This window comes from Haematobia irritans, chromosome 5, assembly GCF_050003625.1.
Source record: "Haematobia irritans isolate KBUSLIRL chromosome 5, ASM5000362v1, whole genome shotgun sequence".
In the NCBI taxonomy this organism is placed as follows: Eukaryota; Metazoa; Arthropoda; class Insecta; order Diptera; family Muscidae; genus Haematobia; species Haematobia irritans.
In genome coordinates this window covers 70,356,112-70,374,414 of record NC_134401.1, presented here as the reverse complement: position 1 = coordinate 70,374,414, position 18,303 = coordinate 70,356,112, and the positions used below count along the sequence as shown (strand labels likewise).

The following is an 18,303-nucleotide window of genomic DNA, read 5'->3' as shown; positions in this document are numbered from 1 at the left end:
CATTTTATGTCCCAAACATAATATGTTCTAACATATTAACATATATGTCCCAAACATGTTATGCTAGTTTATGAACATTATATCCTTGCACTCAAAAATATTGTGTTTAAAAATTTGTGTTCCAAACATATAATGTTTATAGCCAAACATACGAAAAACAGTTTTTTTTATCCGTGTAGGTGCCAGTGACTTTTGTAGTGGAACCTTCTAAGGTTTTTATGGTGGCCATGTTGTCGTTGAACCTTTAACGGCAACTGTACCATTCCCACAACCGTTGGGGTTTGCAAAAACTCCCGACAGGCTTTTCATCACTTCCCTTCTTTTTTTTTTTTTGATTTTTTTTCTGAAATTTACATTCGCACATTTGAGGAATTTTAGAAAGGTTAACGGTACATTTTCCCTTAATAGTAGTGAAGCCGTGTATTGACTTCACCATGAACGGGTTTTCTACTGGAACAATGTGTTTCAAACCTTTAAAGGTTTGATATAGTTTTTCGAGGCACGTGTATCAAGTAAAAGTCTAATAGTTGTCCCTGCCACGGTTCTTTCCATGAACGGTAATAGGGAGTCGTTCCTAAAAAATTATTATGCTCGAATTCTTCATGAGCGTCACTTTCGACAATCTCTGCCACACAATCTGCTACCCATTGGTAGTCTTCGATTTGATGTGGATCATCTTGTGAAAGATGATTAATTCTTTGAAGCTTTTGGCCCGTGTTACGAAAAACAAGATTTTAAGAAATTACTTTTCAAATGCGATATTTCGTTATTGTTTTCGATCACTCCCGATTATTCAAGAATTAAAATTAAAACTAAGAACCAAATCTAAAATCTTACATTTCATTTTGTACATTATATTATATAATTATATTGTATAATTTTTAGTTCATTTAATAGTGATTTCGATTGGTAAAAAATGTGTTGCATATTTTACACCTTACCCCCATAATCGAAAATTTTGTTCCAGTTGCCTTATATTTAGTCTACGGTGCAGATGGTTACACTCTCAAACAGCTGTTGAAGACTCTTATTTTTCGACCAAAATAATAGCATTTTTTAAAATACAAAAGAAAGTGCATGACACGTGTATTGTCGTTACTTTTCAATTTCTTTACCAAAAAGAAGGGTTTCAATTGTAGACGGTGTAGTTTCTGCAACATTGTGGTAACACCATAAAATGCTGTACCATTTGTATGCAGCACTTTTTTCCCAAACGAGTGTAACCATCTGCACTACGGTGCAAAATGGGTTGCACTTTTGCTCTTGCGATGGGTAACACCTCGTCAATCGAACGTTCACATTTTGGGTAGGCTGCACTGAATTTTCCAATCGAAATCACCATAAGTGCTAGAATAATACACCTTTTAGCATATGTATATTTAATAAGGGATTGTATGCATAATATGATATTAAAATAAATGTAAAGATAAAACAAAGAACGTCAATCAAGACAACAGTAAAATGTGGAGCATATTCATGAAATATGTGATATTTTCTCCTTGCAAAAAATCACATACTAATAATAGGTTTAACAAAAATATGTAAGAACTGAGTAGAAATATGATATATTGTTGACAGCTTATATTAAATATACTGAAAATAACGCAAAACAATGAACGAATATATAAGGATAAATATTACCTTCAACGTTCCAATAGTCAACACTCCAAAGCAATAAACATTGTCGAAGTCCTTCGGCAGCCATATCAATCGTTCTAGTACGCATGTATTTAAAAACAACAGATAAACTCATATGTAATTGTATTACGTTCTGTTTTAATTAAATGTGATAGTTGAATAAAAATTATACACATATTACAAAAATACAAAATTTAATAAGTTTCTTGAAAGAAGTCTTGAACGTAGGGTTGCCAGACGGGCTTGATTTGGCTTGATTGTCAAGTTTTTTAATGCGTGTCAAGTGAAAAAAATGATTTGTCAAGTTTTTTGTAAGTTAATTTTTTCTCTCTAATTTATTCTAGCTACATATGTAATAATACTTAAAAAATGAAGTTTATATTTCCAAAAAACACATTGAAAGACAACTATAGTTTTACTATCAATAAAATTATAGTTGTGTTTATAAGGACAAATATGATATATATTTTTTCTGTGCCATTATAATTCAAAAATCTTTAGGTATGTATCTTATTTGTGTTTTCTATCCCAATAAGCAATGTCTTTTATGAAAACGCATTAACCCTGCCAGCATTTCAAAGTTCCATTTTATCCTCATCGCTACCACTCGTAAGTGACACTGCAACAATCGCCAACTGTGATAGTATTTTGCCATCACTATTTGCATGAAAGAATTTTGCCATCACTATTGTTACAAGAGCCATTTTATATTTTGTGAAACACCAAGCACAACTAGCATCTTATAATTTATTTAAATAAAAATGATAATGAAGTGCTGAAAACATAGTTATTTCGCTTAAAATTGTGAAAGGTATATTGGTGAACAATTTTTAACTTTCAAAATGGAATAAAGTGATAGTTTTTAAAATATTGTTCCCGACACGCTGCCTCCTTTGGGAATAAAAGCACTGGCTGATAGACGCTACAACATGTAACTTGTAACTCAACATCAACAAATAATAAAAAAAAAAATAAATTAAACCCAATAGTATGAGTGTTTTTGTTTAACAAGTTTTTTTTTTTTTTTTAATCAAGTTTTTTTTGGTCAAGCTTTGTGATAAATTGGATCTGGCTAGCCTACTTGAACGGTATATATTATGCAAATGTGGAGAAAGCTATTTTATGTTATATTGTTTTTGTTATGGTTTTTTAAAAAGAAGAGAAGAAGCTACGAGAGCGTCAACAACGAATTGAGTCACGTACACATATGCTTGTGAAATTGAATTACTTTATTAATTGTTTTACTTAAATAAATCATTAGTTTATATTAAAAATAAATTTGGGAATCCATGTTTATTAATTTTGGTGATATTGTCGGCTGTTTGATGAATACAAACAGCCGACAATATCAGAAGTGGGATAAGCCCAAATTCTTCTCAAAAGCGTTGGAAAATCTTCGAAGCCTTACCGTGAAACAATTACAGGCGAAATGCAGAGATCTAGGAATTGCAACTTCTGGGAAAAAGAGCCAGTTAATCGAGACAATTGGAAATCATGAATTCAAAGGATTCACGAACACGAATGAAATGAATCAACGAGTACAACAACTGGAGTATCTTGTGACGAGCATGAGAGCGCAAATTGATCGCCTCAACCACCATTCCTAACATCGGAACAACGACAACCAGTAAGTAGTGTGGTCAACGGCACACGGCAGGCGACTACAAGATAACTACAATGGGAGATATTATGGTGTCAACGATACCTCAGACGGAGGCGGTACTAACGAATGTTCCATACGATTATCCAATGGGTCAAAACGTGTCAGGTGGAAATGTTGTAACAACGATACCCCAGACAAATTTGCTACCGACGACGGATGCCAGCAAAATTTTTGTACGACCAACGATAACATTACACGATCGGTATACAGTCACCAATATACATCAGGTGCAACACAGGCTAACCACGGAACGGGACAGACCATATATGCTGCACCACGTTATAACGCACCACCGGTTTGTATACCACCATCTCAATTTGTTAATTCTCCAACTTTGGGTGCATGACCTACTTGGTATGCCCACGATTTTTTACAACCCACCATGATTATGTATCCATTGCCAACATTTGCTACGACAGCTCAAGTATCGTGCCAGTTTAACAACACGAATCATATAGTGCAAAATAACCCGTACAGACATGTTAAGGATATTATATCTTTATTACCGGATTTCAATCCAGCGTCAAATGAGTCATTAAATTCATTACAATTTGTGAAACGAGGTGAACTATTGAAAGCAGCATACAGCTGGAGTGACCAAGCAGTGCGGTGTAACAGAAAATGCAAGGACCAGCGAAATATTGGGTCGATTCATTACAGGAAATATTTTAACATGGTCACAGTTTACTAATAAATTTCTTGCATATTATGCTTATGTTGAAAACGCAGCTGATATTCATATCAAGATGTCACAAACGATAGGTTGTCCACACGAAACACCACAGGAGTACTATTTCAAAATGTACGCTATGGGTAGAAAAGGCAGTTTGTCTGATCCAGCTATAGCACGACACATTGTGAATGGTATAAACAACCTCGACCTGAAACGGAAAATATCAAATGAATACTCTACTTGTAACCAGCTTTTGAAAGATATCAACGTTTACTGTAATTACAACGAGATAAAGATTTCTAGTGGCACTGTGACCAGACCGAAAGGCTATGTCCACGAAGATCCAACGACGCAGGATGCCATCAAGAAGACCGGTGAACAAACAACAGCCAAGGTGAAGTTACCATTGCTCCAAATTTGGACATAATTCGAATAAATGCCTCGAACCACAGCGAAAAGAACGCTGGGCAAAATGTAATCGAACATCACATCGAACCGAGGATTGCAAATCACAACAAAACAAATAACAAAACGACTTTCTTTGAATGTTGGTGACGTCGTACAATGTGATTTGATATTGAAAGGATTCGCGGGTGGAGAATTTAAGTGCGTTGGAAAAGTGATGGTAACGACCGATAATGTCGAGTTTGATGCAGAATTATTTGTGGTTGATGACGATTTGTTACCTTCGGACATTCTTATTGGAAGAGACGTGTTGTGCAGAAAAGGTAATAGAGCGATTATTAAGGGTGACGAATAACGACTTCAAAGAATAGATGCGGTGCACACAAGTGACAGTCTGACATTCGATGATAACGAAAGATTGTTGGAAGTTGTACGTAGACACAACAAAAAATTTCCCGAGAAAATTTCTGATTTGGGAAAGTACAATCTAGTGCAAATAGAAATAAAGGTAACCAGTGATGCCCCTGTACGCAAACAACCATATCGCATACCGTTCGCCAAACGACCAATTGTGGCTGAAATTGTGAAGGAGTTGATGGACAACGATATTATACGAAAATCTAATTCTGCGTAAGACTCTGGAATTGTACTTGAGGAGAAAGAGTGGCGAAAACCGTATGTGTGTCGATTATCGACAATTGAATCGCATCAATAGCAAGATACCGTATCCTATGCCAGTAATGGACGAACAATTTGCACGTGTCTTCGGCAATTCGTATTTTTCAACGCTAGACCTAAGAATGGGTTTTCACCAAATTGAGGTTAAGGAGGATTCTAGAAAGTATACGGCTTTCGTAACAAACGACGGACATTACGAATTCAACCGCATGCCATTTGGACTTGTGAATGCTCCGGCAGTATTTCAGTCGGTTATGAATAGTATTATTGCGATGATGAAGCCTGGTGAAGTCTTAGTTTATCTAGACGATATAGTAATTCCAAGCAAAACGATTGATAAAGGAATTGAGCGATTGGAAAAATTTTTGGAAATTATTAAGAAATGTGGTCTCACGTTATGTATGGAAAAATATGTTTTCCTGGCCGACGAAATTTTGTATCTTGGCCAAAAAATAAGTAAATTTGGAATCGAGCCTGGTGGTGGCAAAAACGACGGCTGTAAAGAATTTTAAGATTCCAACGAACGTTACCGAGGTACGCCGCTTTTTGGGATTGAGTGGGTTCTTCAGAAAATTTGTGGAAAATTATTCCCAAATTTCTCGTCCTTTAACAAAGAAGAATTTTTTGAATTTTGAATGGAACTAAAAACATCAGGAGGCGTTTGACAAATTAATCTCAGTTCTTTGTAATGCGCCAGTGTTGACAATTTTTGATTTTAGTGCTGAACATGAGGTTCACACCGATGCAAGTAGCGTTTGACTTGCAGGCGTTTTATTGCAACGTGGTACAGACGAGCGATTACACCCAGTGTTTTATTATAGTCGTCACTGCATTGAGGCAGAAAGTAAATACCACAGTTCTCGCCATAGTCGAAACGTTGGAACGATTCCGAATTTATCTTCTTGGGAAAACATTCCGTCTCATAACTGATTGTGCCGCCATAACTAAGTCTAAAAAACGACCAAAAACAATTGGTACCAAGAATCGCACGTTGGTTTATGAGATTGAAATAAATCGGACCAAGCGAGCCAATTCGAAACCGATTATTGTCTACAAAATCATCGTTCGTGGTTTTGAAAAAACACGAATGGGTTACGATTTGTAATACCGAAGAATATACGTTGGCAAATTTGTAAAACTTGTCATGATGACATTGGACACTTTGGTCTGGAGAAAACGTTAGAATGAATTCAGCGGACGTTTTGTTTTGAAAGGATGCGAAAATGTTTTACGAGAATATATTGCCGCATGCACGGAATGTTGTTATAACAAAGCAAAAGGAGGTAAGCCTGAGGGAGAGTTGCATTGTGATGAAGTAGACCCTCTTCCATTTCGAAAAATACATAATGACCATTTAGGACCGTTTACTAAGAGTAAAAGGGCTTGTACACACGTATTGGCGATTTCGTATGCATTTACAAAATATCTCGTGGTAAAAGCAGTTAGAAGTACAAAGACAGCTCCAGTATTCAATTTTTTAAATGAATTATCAAGTTATTCTGGCCTTCCCCGATGTGTAATAACGGACCGTGGCACAGCTTTCACTTTCAAGAGTTTTGAGGAATATTGCAAATGCAACGATATAAGGCATGTTAAGACAGCTGTGCGTACATCAAGGTCGAATGGGCAAGTAGAACGCGCCAATCAGATAATTCTTTCGTATCTTAGAACTGCCGATAATGAACCGAGGGACTGGGATATAGATTTGCACAACCTACACACACAAAAAATTTTTTTCTGATTCAATCACGAAATTAATTGATCCAATTAATTTTTAATTGAAATGTCTTCAATCACAGAAATGATAGTATCAATTAAAAAATTAATTGAAGGTCAATTAAAAAGTTAATAGATCCAATTAAAAAATTAATTGATACTATTATTTTTGTTTCAATTAAAAAATTTGTTTAATCAATTAAATTTTTAATTGAATATTTTTTAAACCCCAATTAAAATTTTAATTGGAAAAATGTTCGTGAAATTTTTTTGTGTGCAGTGGGCAGTGAATTCCCAACGAAACTCTACATCCGGATTTAGTCCAAACGAATTAATATTTGATTTTGAGCCGTTCGATTTAGTACGAAACCGAATCGCTGCTGCTATTCAAGAAGATTTGCCTAAAGACATCAAGGTCCCAATCGAAGAAAGGAGAAGACTTGCTATGGTCAACATCGAAAAAGAAAGATCGAAATAGAAACAACGATTTGACGAAAGACATCGATCACCAACCATTTATAAAGAAGGAGATCTCATCGTGTTAGATACGAGCCACAAGCGACTGGTGACTCCAGGAAACTTGAGCCGAAGTATAGTGGCCCTTACATTATTTCTCGGGTGCTTGAGAACGACAGATATATCGTCGAAGATATCACTGGGATGCAGATAAGTGCAAGAAAGTTTTGCTCAGTCTTTAGCTCTGATAAAATGAAACGGTGATGTCGAGATGCTCCTGAATTGGACTTCCAGGACGATGAGGATGCTGAGGACAGCTTTATGTCAGGATTGGCCGAATTGTCAACTACGAAATAATCATCGCTGTGATGGTGCAACTCTGTGCTGTCAAATTTGAATAAAACCCTCAGTAAAAAAGAAGAGAAGAAGCTACGGGAGCGTCAACAACGAATTGAGTCACGTACACATATTCTTGTGGAATTGAATTACTTTATTACTTGTTTTACTTAAAAAAAACTTTATATTAAAAATACATTCGGGAATCCACGTTTATTAATTGTGGTGATTGTTTTCTTCAAACGGCCATTACCTTGACAATACTAAATACACCAATCATATTCCACCACCATTAATTGTAAAACTCTCTCTCTCTTACCCATACGTAAGAAACATAAACAGCCTTAATAGAATTTAAGGTGGAATTACATACTATGTGGTCATGCATGCTTACGTTATATGCAATTGTCAAAACTGTTAAAATGTGGGAAATACTATCGTTTTACTGACACGACTACGTAACAGACGCATATGACCGCATGAAGTTGGCGAACTTTTAACTTTTCAAAGCGTTCACAACATGTAAACAAATCAACAAACAGAAAACAATCTACAACATTCACGAGGAAGTTATTCAGGATGTTAAAAACATAAAGTCCTGTACTTTAAAAAGTGCTTGGAATACAAAAACATAATAAAAAAGTACAGACGCGAGGAATACAATCAGCAATTTTATTGGTGTTCCTATGCATACTGTGTAACTGAATTGAAGAATCGTATTTTTCAACGCAATCAAATTGTGCGCAAAATGTTATAATTCCTCGACTCTAAGAGTAACTTTGCCGCTCTCACTATCCTATGACGTTCGTTTGTTATTAGTATTCTATATATAGTTTCGTTCTTGGCGCTCACGGCGCACATTTACAAGGTAACTTATTGTTCATTAAATAAATAAGTAAACAATCCCTAGAAGTGCCCATATGTAATAAGTACTTTTAGTTAAATGTGGTATCACAATAGTCTGAATAGTCTAAGTGAGCCTGAAACTTAATTGGACTGCCACTTTAACATAACCTAACCTATCCCTTGCTTCACTTTTTGTCAAACTCTAAATTCCTTGGGTTTTTATTTTCTCGTTTTATATTTTGGTATCACCCAAACATTTGGTCTATACGAACCGGATTCGAGCCCTTGGCATTAATCAAGTGTATTTCCCTTTATTCCTAAAGGCATATTTGGTGTTCCACCAACAATTAAATAAACAACCATCTCAAACATACTTGCTGCATCACACCAACGATCAACGGACGCTAAGGTGCGTATGTAGTTTCTTTTGTTTATTGTGTGAAATATTAAGAGAAAGAAATATTAAAAGAAAATGTTCAAAAATTGCGCACGTGTAATCGTTTTCCAACCAATTGTAGCGATCGTTTACATGTTCCCTAATCATACAGTCTATTTGTCATTGAAGCCCATTTGATTTGTTTTTGTTTTTCAATTTTAAAGCTTGTATTTTTTGCAAAGAGAAATAACCGTATTTGCTTGTTCGTTTTCTTGTCACACATTTTGTATTATATCCTGTTAGATTTTGGTGCATTTAATTGTTATTTTTAAGTTTAGTATTGTACTGTAAAATAATTCCTTTGTTTTTTGTCTTTATTTTGTCAATAACCTATTTATTATAAATAAGGTAATCAACGTATAAGTAGATCACATTGCAACACGTCGTCGTGGGTTAGTTTTTGCATTTCCGCATATTTTACTTCTTTGGTTCTATATTTCATTCATGTTTAGTTCAACATATTTTATTTATGTCAATGATCAAGTGTCCCATATTTGTGAGTGTTGGACGTTAATTACTGAGTAAGCAGATCATGCTACCATATTTCCCAATTCACCAAAATGACTTGGCCGACATGAATTCTCGTATAACGCATAGGTAACAATGTAACTATCTCATAGGTATATATATAATTGGAAATCCATAAAATTTTGTCAGTTATTCAATTGAAATTACGACCATTGTGTTATATGACTGCTTTCCAGTTACAAGTACAGGAAGGTACATAAACAAAAAGGGTTAGTGTCAGTTCGGATTTATGTGTTCGAATTGGTTGCCAATAACGAGTTTACAAAACATTGGTGTGTGACAAAACATTTGGTGGACCCGACGTGACCCCTAAACACATTTGGTGACCCCGACGTGATCCCTAAACACATTTGGTGATCCCGACGTGATATGAACACGCAACCTTCTGATGTCTGTAACATATCCCTTGTAAAAAATATTGGCTTGAAGCCAACGATTTCGTGTCCTTAAAATACGAATGCGTGTTTTGCTTAGCATAAAAGACGAATTTCTTTAATATAAAGTTTTATTCTTTGTCCAAAAGACGATCAACTTTTCCATAAAGTGGTTTTGTCCTTATAATTAAGTTATTCGAATTAAAAATGTATATATTAAAATGAAAGGAAATTTTGTTTGACTAAGGTCAACTTATCTTTAGTAATTGTGAAAAATTATTTAAAAATAGTGAAATCGTCTTTGAATTTATTTGACTTTTTGCATCTTGACCAAAAAGCAAAAATTCGTTCGAAATTACGACATGTTTTTCCAAACTTTATTTTAAAGAAGATGTTTACTTTAATAGTGCATCATTTTTACTTGAAGTCGAGTCTTTATTTGGAAATTGAAGTTTTCGTTAACACGTTTTTAAAGGACTTTAGCAGCGCATGAAGAAAAAAGCTGAAAAAATAGGAAAGTAAAATTTCTTTCTTAGAATCAAGTACGCAAATCTCAAATTTAAAAGAGAATTGTGTCTAAAATGTGTCCTTACTTCAATTCTTCGCTTCTTTGGCTCGAAATCAATACGAAAATCATTAGTGCAAAGTAGAGGTGTGCACGTGACACGAAATTGTGGTGAATCACAAACCAAAAGTCGTGCGTGAGCGTGAGTCACGAAAATAATTTCGAAAAAACACGCTCACGAAAAAAATCATGCCCACGGACATAAAACGCTTACGAGATGAATTCATTTACAATTTTAGTGACACCTGGGATGTTAAGAGTTTAATAACGCTCTCGATTTTAATCATGCTCATGTTTTCAAACACGTCGGTAAAGTAAATTAGTCATAAAATTATTCGTGAGTCACGACATTTCGTGCGTGAGTGTGCGTGAACACAGATTTTCTTTTCGTGAGTGTGCGTGAGTCCTACCAAACAATATCGTGCGTGAGTGTGCGTGAGCGTAACATAAATATTACTCATGTGCACACCTCTAGTGCAAAGGCAAAATCATTGGAACAGGGCAGATTTCATTCAACTTCAGGGCCCAGTGCACGGGTATCGACTGGAGTTATAAATTTGGGCAATGACCAAGAGTTAGGCCCAATTAGTCAACCTGTAGACGGGTCGACAGGTGGCGACAATTTGACAAGTCGAACCCTTTCCAAGGTAGCGGCATCAAAAGGAGGTAATCCCTGACGAAAGAGATTCAAGGAACGCAGAAATGCTTTGTTTATCCTAAAGAAATTAGGATCAGTCGACCCAAGCACGTTGTCGGCTAAACAAAGCGATTCCTAAAAATGGGCTCAAGGAATTCTTGAGGCTGGAAAAAGGGAACGATCACCGGATGAGCTGCCATCCTCCAAAAGGGATCAACGATCGTTTGCCTCAGTTGCTAAAGACAGCCTTGTGATGGCTATCATTAATAAAGAAGCATTGGACGGTATGGTTCCAAAGCAAAAATGGGGGGAAATTGAGAATGCTTTGTCTGGCGTCTACTCACAGGTACTGGAAAAGTTTCCCGGCCCAGATCCTCGACACCAAGAGGCTGGTTGGTATCAAGGACGATTTAAGCTAGTCGCATTTGAGGACCAGAGGTCTATAGAATGTTTTAAAGCTGATCTGATACTAATTGGTGAAGTTTGGGAAGGAGCTGCTCTAGAGTTAGTCGCGAAGAAAGACATACCTGCTAGACCTAGATCACATGCGTGGATACCTGCAAACCCTCCTGATCCTGAATCTATTTTAAATAGACTGAAACAATGCAATCCAGATCTTCCAACAGCGGATTGGAAGGTTGGCCGTTTGGATGAAGTGGATGGACCAAGACGGCATGCAGTGTTTATATTGAACACTCAGTCTTTGCCACATCTAGTAAAATCTCAGGGCCGTGTATGTTATGGTTTTCATTATATACAAATGAAGGTATATAAAAACGATCAGCTTAAGGATTCGGAAATCGACAAGCCTCTGTCTGATTCAGAATTCGAGGGAGATACCAAAGATGCAGACTTGGATAGACACCGTATGCGAGAGGAGGTTTCTACTGCCTCAAAACTCACCAAACTTGAACCTATGGTTATTGCGAGAGTCACCGAGATCTCTGAAGAGGACATTCTTGATGACTCGATTGAAACGGCTGATGTGACGGTTGTTGAAAATCTCGATGGTCCTACGGATCCTCCAGATAAATCTTCACCATTGTAAGGCTACTTGTGTTGCCTTAAAAGTTCTCCTGATGAAAGGGGACATAGATATAGTTCTTATTCAAGAACCATATGTTTATAGAAACAAAATATGTGAATTAAGTACTCCGGGGTTCAAACTATTGCAGTATACTGGTAATGATGTAAATCGAGCCTGTATAATTGCTAAAAACGAGCTCAACTTGTTTCTGCTTCCTTCAATGTGCAATACAGACACTGTCGTTGCCAGTTTAGAAATAGCCAAATGCAAAATGCAAATACATGGGACATGATAGGGAGATGCCTCCATGTGCCGTTAACACCTTAGTTGAGGAGTCATTGAAAACAAAGACAAAACTCATTATGGGATGCGATGCAAATGCACATCATAGTATATGTTTTTGGAACAATCTGGTTGGTTTAACAGAAGAAAATAATCGAGAAGGTTCAGCGGTTAAAACTTTAAGTGCCCATATGTAATAGGTACTTTTAGTTAATGTGGTATTACAATGGACTGAATAGTCTAAGTGAGCCTGAATCTTAATCGGGCTGCCACTTTAACCTAACCTAACAGGGCATGCTTTTTTCAGTGTACGTTTGGCTATTTGATCTTCATTTGCAAATCGAATATCCAAAACAAAAACAATTCCTCATTGAATGCTGCATATTTCTTTTGTTTCATATCGGGATTTAATACCTTTTTATATGTTTTGTAATTATTTGCTTCTGTCGCACGGACAGACAGATTGATATTTTTGTTATTCGTTACACACAAAAAAAAATTTCTGATTCAATCACAGAAATGATAGTATCAATTAAAAAATTAATTGAAGGTAAATTAAAAAGTTAATAGATCCAATTAAAAAATTAATTGATACTATTAGTTTTGTGATTGATTTTTGTTTCAATTAAAAAATTTGTTGAATCAATTAAATTTTTAATTGAATATAATTTAACCTTTAACCGGTGAGGTGAAATTTTTTTGCGTAATTTGCGACGTGTGGTGAATTTTACCCCCTCTTTTACATTAATATTTTTTCTGTAAAAAAATGGTTTTTTTGTATCATTATTATATTTGTTGATTAGTAAACATTGTATTTAACGAAAATAAAACAATATTTCGAAATAGTATATGTTCTTTCAATGATTAACATATACTTTATTTCACACGTCTTTTTTAAAATATATGCAAACGAGGGTTCGAGGTGGTAAATTTTACCACCACGTACCCAGTTAAAGGTTAAAACCCAATTAAAATTTTAATTGGAAAAATTTTCGTGAAATTTTTTTGTGTGTACGTACCTCTGGTAGTTCACGACTACATACAGAAATTAGTGTGGTATATATTTTTGCTAAATTGTGGATACTTTTTACTGGCTTTCGATAAGTAGGAGTATTATTTGTTCTACGAACGTCGATTCGCAATAAGTAATCTAATTTGTTCTGCGTTGGAAGTTTTGCGACTTTTGGTGTAGATTCCCAGCAAACAAAAAGAGCTCCCAAAAAAAGTGGTTTGGATCCCCAATTTGTGATATAGTTATTATTCAAGAACCATACATATATTAGAACAAGATCTGTGAATTAAGCACTCCGGGTTTCACACTTTTGCATAATACCGGTAAAGATATAAATCGAGCATGTATAATTGCTAAAAACGAACTAAACTTGTTTCTGCTTCCTTCATTGAGCAATGCAGACACTGTCGTAGCCAGTCTAGATATATCCAAATGCAAATACTGGGTATCTTCGGTCTACATGGGACATGATAGTTTGCAATAAGGGAGATGTATCAACCTTCGTCATCAAAAACAGGCAAGAGGTTTTTGACGTCACATTGGCCTCTCCGGAACTGAATGAAAAGATATCTGAGTGACAAGTTTTGAGGGAACATAGCTTCTCAGATCATCGCTACATCAGTTTCAGATTGGCTGTTCGTACTTCAAAGACCATATTTCCGCCAAATGTTAGGAAAGCTGATTGGAATAGGTATAGGGAATCGTTCAAATATGATGATACCGGAAATACCAGAGACAAATATGAGCACTGTGCATGATATCGAACACGCAGTGGAGCGGATTACTAAGGCCTTCAACATCTCACTGAAAACTGTATGCCCTAGAGGGAAGCCAAGGGGGAAAAATCGAACACCATGGTGGTATTCGGAGTTAAGTAATATGAGGAAATCCTGCAGGAAGCTCTTTAACAAAGCAAAGCCCACCAGAGCTCCTGAGGATTGGGACGCTTACAATAAGAATCTGAGAGGATACAAGCGAGAACTGAGAAAGGCTCAGCATAACTCTTGCAATGTTTACTGCAGCAGTATTGCGAATGCGTCCGAGGCTTCCAGACTACGGAAGGTACTAGCATTCAATAACTCCGCTGCAAGTTTCATTACTACATCGGAGGGCAATTCGACAACGTCCAGTGAGGAGACGCTGGAGGTACTATTGGACACACATTTTCTTGGAAATCAGACGTTTTAACCATGTTCTGGCGGTGCCACAGTGGCTCAGCGGTCACTTCCTATCGAAGAAATTTTATCGGAATCTAGAATAAAATGGGCGTTAAATAGCTTTGTGCCATTCAAATCCCCCGGACCTGATGGAATTACTCCGGCGGAGTTACAAGCAGTGACTGAAAGAATTATCCCCTGGTTGACGGTGATATATAAAGGATGTATAAACTTAGCATATATTCCAGAAAAGTGGAGGGAAACAAATGTCGTTTTCATACCTAACGCGGGAAAAGCCTCTCGAGTGCGAAGGATTTCCTCATTCCTACTTAAGACTCTGGAGAGGATGTTAGACATTTATTTTAGAACTAGTGTCGATTCAAGTTTGCTCTCGAAACGACAGCATGCATACTCGAAGGGCAGGTATACTGAGACCGCTTTGCATGAACTAGTCAGCTTTATTGAAAGCTCACTATCTGTCAATGAATACACAATCGTGGCGTTTCTAGACATAGAGGGGGCAATCAATAACGTCCATCCGAGCTCGATATTAAATGGAATGGCAACTCTGAATGTTGATCCAGGTATACTTAGGCTGCTAGACAAACTGGTAATGAGGAGACATATTTCAGCCACACTAGGGCAAGAAAACATACAAAGGTATGTGAACAGAGACACTCCCCAAGGAGGAGTTTCATCACCTCTTCTTTGGAATGTTGGTATAAATGACCTTCTCATTTCCTTAGTAGAAGAAAGAAAAAAGTGGTGGCATACGCGGATGATGTGGCGCTATCAGACAGCTCTCCGGTGCCTGAGAAATGGGCGAAAGAGTGGTCTTGGGGTAAATACTGCAAAGACAGAACTAGTCATGTACTGCAAATATCGCAAAACTCTTACGGTTAAGCCCATATTGGTGAGTGTGCAAAATACCTTGACGTTATTTTGGACAGGAAGCCGAAATTTAACCTTAATATTGCGTACAAAAACACACAGTGGTGACTAAAACCGAAAATTGTGTTGTAGTCTGGTGGCCAGCACTTAAGCAGCCGACAAGTTTAAATAAAGTTCAGCGTATGGCGTGCTTGTGTATCTCAGGAGCATTCAGTAAGACAGGAATAGAATAGGCTGGGAACTACCTTACATATTCCAGGGGAACTAGAATCTGTTGGTATGTCTTTGGCTACCTGCAGGCTCTTACTGCGTGAGAAGGCTGTCATGATGACAAATTTTCGGTGGGAGAATTGCAAGGGTTGTAACGACACCAAGCAAATATGGCCCCATTTAAACTTGAGCCGCACACTAGATATGCTAGTGTTCTCAAGACGTCAGATATCACTTCTGATATCTGCTATAACGGGTCGCTGCCTGATAGGCGAATTTGCAAAAACTATAGGTGCGAAGTATAATGACTATTGTATGAGCTGTCATGATGCGGAGGAAAGGAATCAATTAAACACCTCTTGTGTGAGTGTCTTGCATTTTGTGTAAGGCGTAAGCGAATTTTAGGGGCATATAGCTTTAGATTACTGGCGGACCTGGAAAACGTTAACTTAAGCAGTCTGTTATTGTTTTTGGAACAATTTTTTATTTATTTATTTATTTTTTTTTGTGTTATTTTCTTACTTTTCTATAGATTTTCTATTGTTTTTTGCGAAATTTAATTGTCCAAAACTTAAATTTTCACTTAAAACGGCCTAATTCCGTACTTTATAAGACTTGTCCGAAAGTATTGCATCGGAAGTGAAAGAAAATCGATAGGGAATCCCGGATGCGCTTTAAAAGAAATGTTTGTGGACTTGTCCAAAAAGTCTGCATCGGAAGTGGAAAAAACTTGATGGGGATTCCAGGATGCGCTTTAAATGTTTGTGGACTTGTCCAAAAGGATGGCATCGGAAGTGGAAAAAAACTTGATGGGGGATTCCGGGTTGCGCTTTAAAAGAAATGTTTGCGGAACAACTTTCAATGGGTTTCGATATTCGTTGTATTGAATTTATATTTTTGGATTTGCGTAAATTGTTTGTATTTCGTTGTTTTTTGCTTTCGAATTCGATATTTTTGAGCTATGTCTGTAAATCCGTTACCTTTTTTATCCGGGATTCTGATGCACTTATGACGTTCGGTGCGCATTTAGATTTGCAAAAGTGGGCCGAACATATGATTTATACACTCGACATTCAAAGATCGGAAGTACGTAATTTATGGGTGAACGTTAAATCCAGTTATGATAAGTGCTTAACGTATTTCGCGGATTTGGATGAAGCGGAAGAGGAAGAAGTTAAAGTGGCTGATGAAAAATGTCAATCGACGTATCACGCCTATATAGGATGCCTCGCTTCGATGAATGAGAAATTGGACAATTTAAAGTGTACAAAAGAGTCGCCCTTGCGTAAAGATACGGTTCTCCACCGAATTTCGACGCCTTTTCGGACTTCACGAGTTGAACAGGTGAACCCACCTACGGTTGGGTCGCAAGAAACTTTGGCGACAGCTATTGTAGCAATGGTTGGCTGTAGTATCACAGCAGTTTCACTTTGTTGAGGAATTTTAATGCTTTGTCGATAGGAAGCCTTAACCTTTGAATGTTCGCTATTGTCGTTAAACCCATTCATGAATCAAGAAGGCTTTTTTTTGTCTTAACGGACAATTAGCGAAATTTCCACCTATCCACTACACTGACAGTATATTTTACAGTATGCGAACCCATTAGTAAGTTGTTTGTTTATAATATTCCTGTACGCGGCAAAGTTTATGTATTATTCAAAACTGGGTACATCGGCATAAAAAACACACAGTCTCATTTCATTCAAAGTTATTTATATATTATTATTGACATATACGAATATACATATGCATGGTTATTAGCATCTTTCGACCAATTGTGGCTACGTTGTAACTGTTATATCGCGGATCACTCTTTTTGATAATAGAACGAATGTCGTCCGTTAATCACGTGCCCTTAAAAGGGATTTCCGTATTTATATGCAAGGGTTTCGTGAATCGGTTTGTCCATCCTCAGGTTATCAATGAATATCTAAACGATCTTCTCGACTCGATCACCTCAAGGGGCTGATAAACATCCCGGTCATAAAGCCGTTCCTTCGAACGCATGGTTATTAGCATCTTTCGACCAATTGTGGCTACGTTGTAACTGTTATATCGCGGATCACTCTTTTTGATAATAGAACGAATGTCGTCCGTTAATCACGTGCCCTTAAAAGGGATTTCCGTATTTATATGCAAGGGTTTCGTGAATCGGTTTGTCCATCCTTAGGTTATCAATGAATATCTAAACGATCTTCTCGACTCGATCACCTCAAGGGGCTGATAAACATCCCGGTCATAAAGCCGTTCCTTCGAACGCTTCTTCAAATATTTATTCACAGTAAGATTACTTTAACAATCCACGCGAATAATTGTGGTTCGAATGTCCGCCAAGATTAGTCTACTGTCGTATATTCAATCATTTGTTATAAGAAATGGGGCTGGCATTCGAGACCAGGATTATCGCTATATTATTTCTGGTCCCAGTGCGCTTTAAGGATTGAGATGTTTCTATCTCGCATACTAAAACCAAATCTTAAAAAGATGTTGCTATCTCACACTAACAAAACCCGGGCTAGAGATGTTGCTATCTCTACTACTAACACCGATGTTTCGGCAGTTAACAAGCCAATGAAAAGTTTATAATTTATTTATTCATTATTTGAAATAACTATTTTTTCTATCATTTGAATTTCATTTGAATTCTTTTTGTATTTTAGTTAAGCCATTTAACTATTACGTTAATGTTACGTTAAGTACTATTTCTTTGATTATTGCAAAATCATATGTTATGTAGAAAGTGTAGAGTTATCTGAAGTATCTTCCTACTCTT

At 36.7% G+C, this 18,303-nt stretch overlaps 1 protein-coding gene across 3 annotated transcripts in view; it reads right to left on the bottom strand.

Moving 5' to 3' along the window:
- The window catches only part of sigmar (Tumor necrosis factor alpha-induced protein 8-like protein sigmar), a 279,261-nt gene that overhangs the window by 218,907 nt on the left and 42,051 nt on the right, over positions 1-18,303 (bottom strand). Inside the window, exon 2 of one of the 3 annotated variants that reach the window (XM_075309648.1) lies at positions 1,642-1,715. The exons of the other annotated variants lie outside the window; for them this stretch is intronic. Coding sequence (XP_075165763.1) covers positions 1,642-1,705 — 64 coding nt within the window. The 5' untranslated portion in view covers positions 1,706-1,715. The remainder of the gene's footprint in view (positions 1-1,641; positions 1,716-18,303) is intronic. 3 annotated transcript variants of the gene reach the window in all.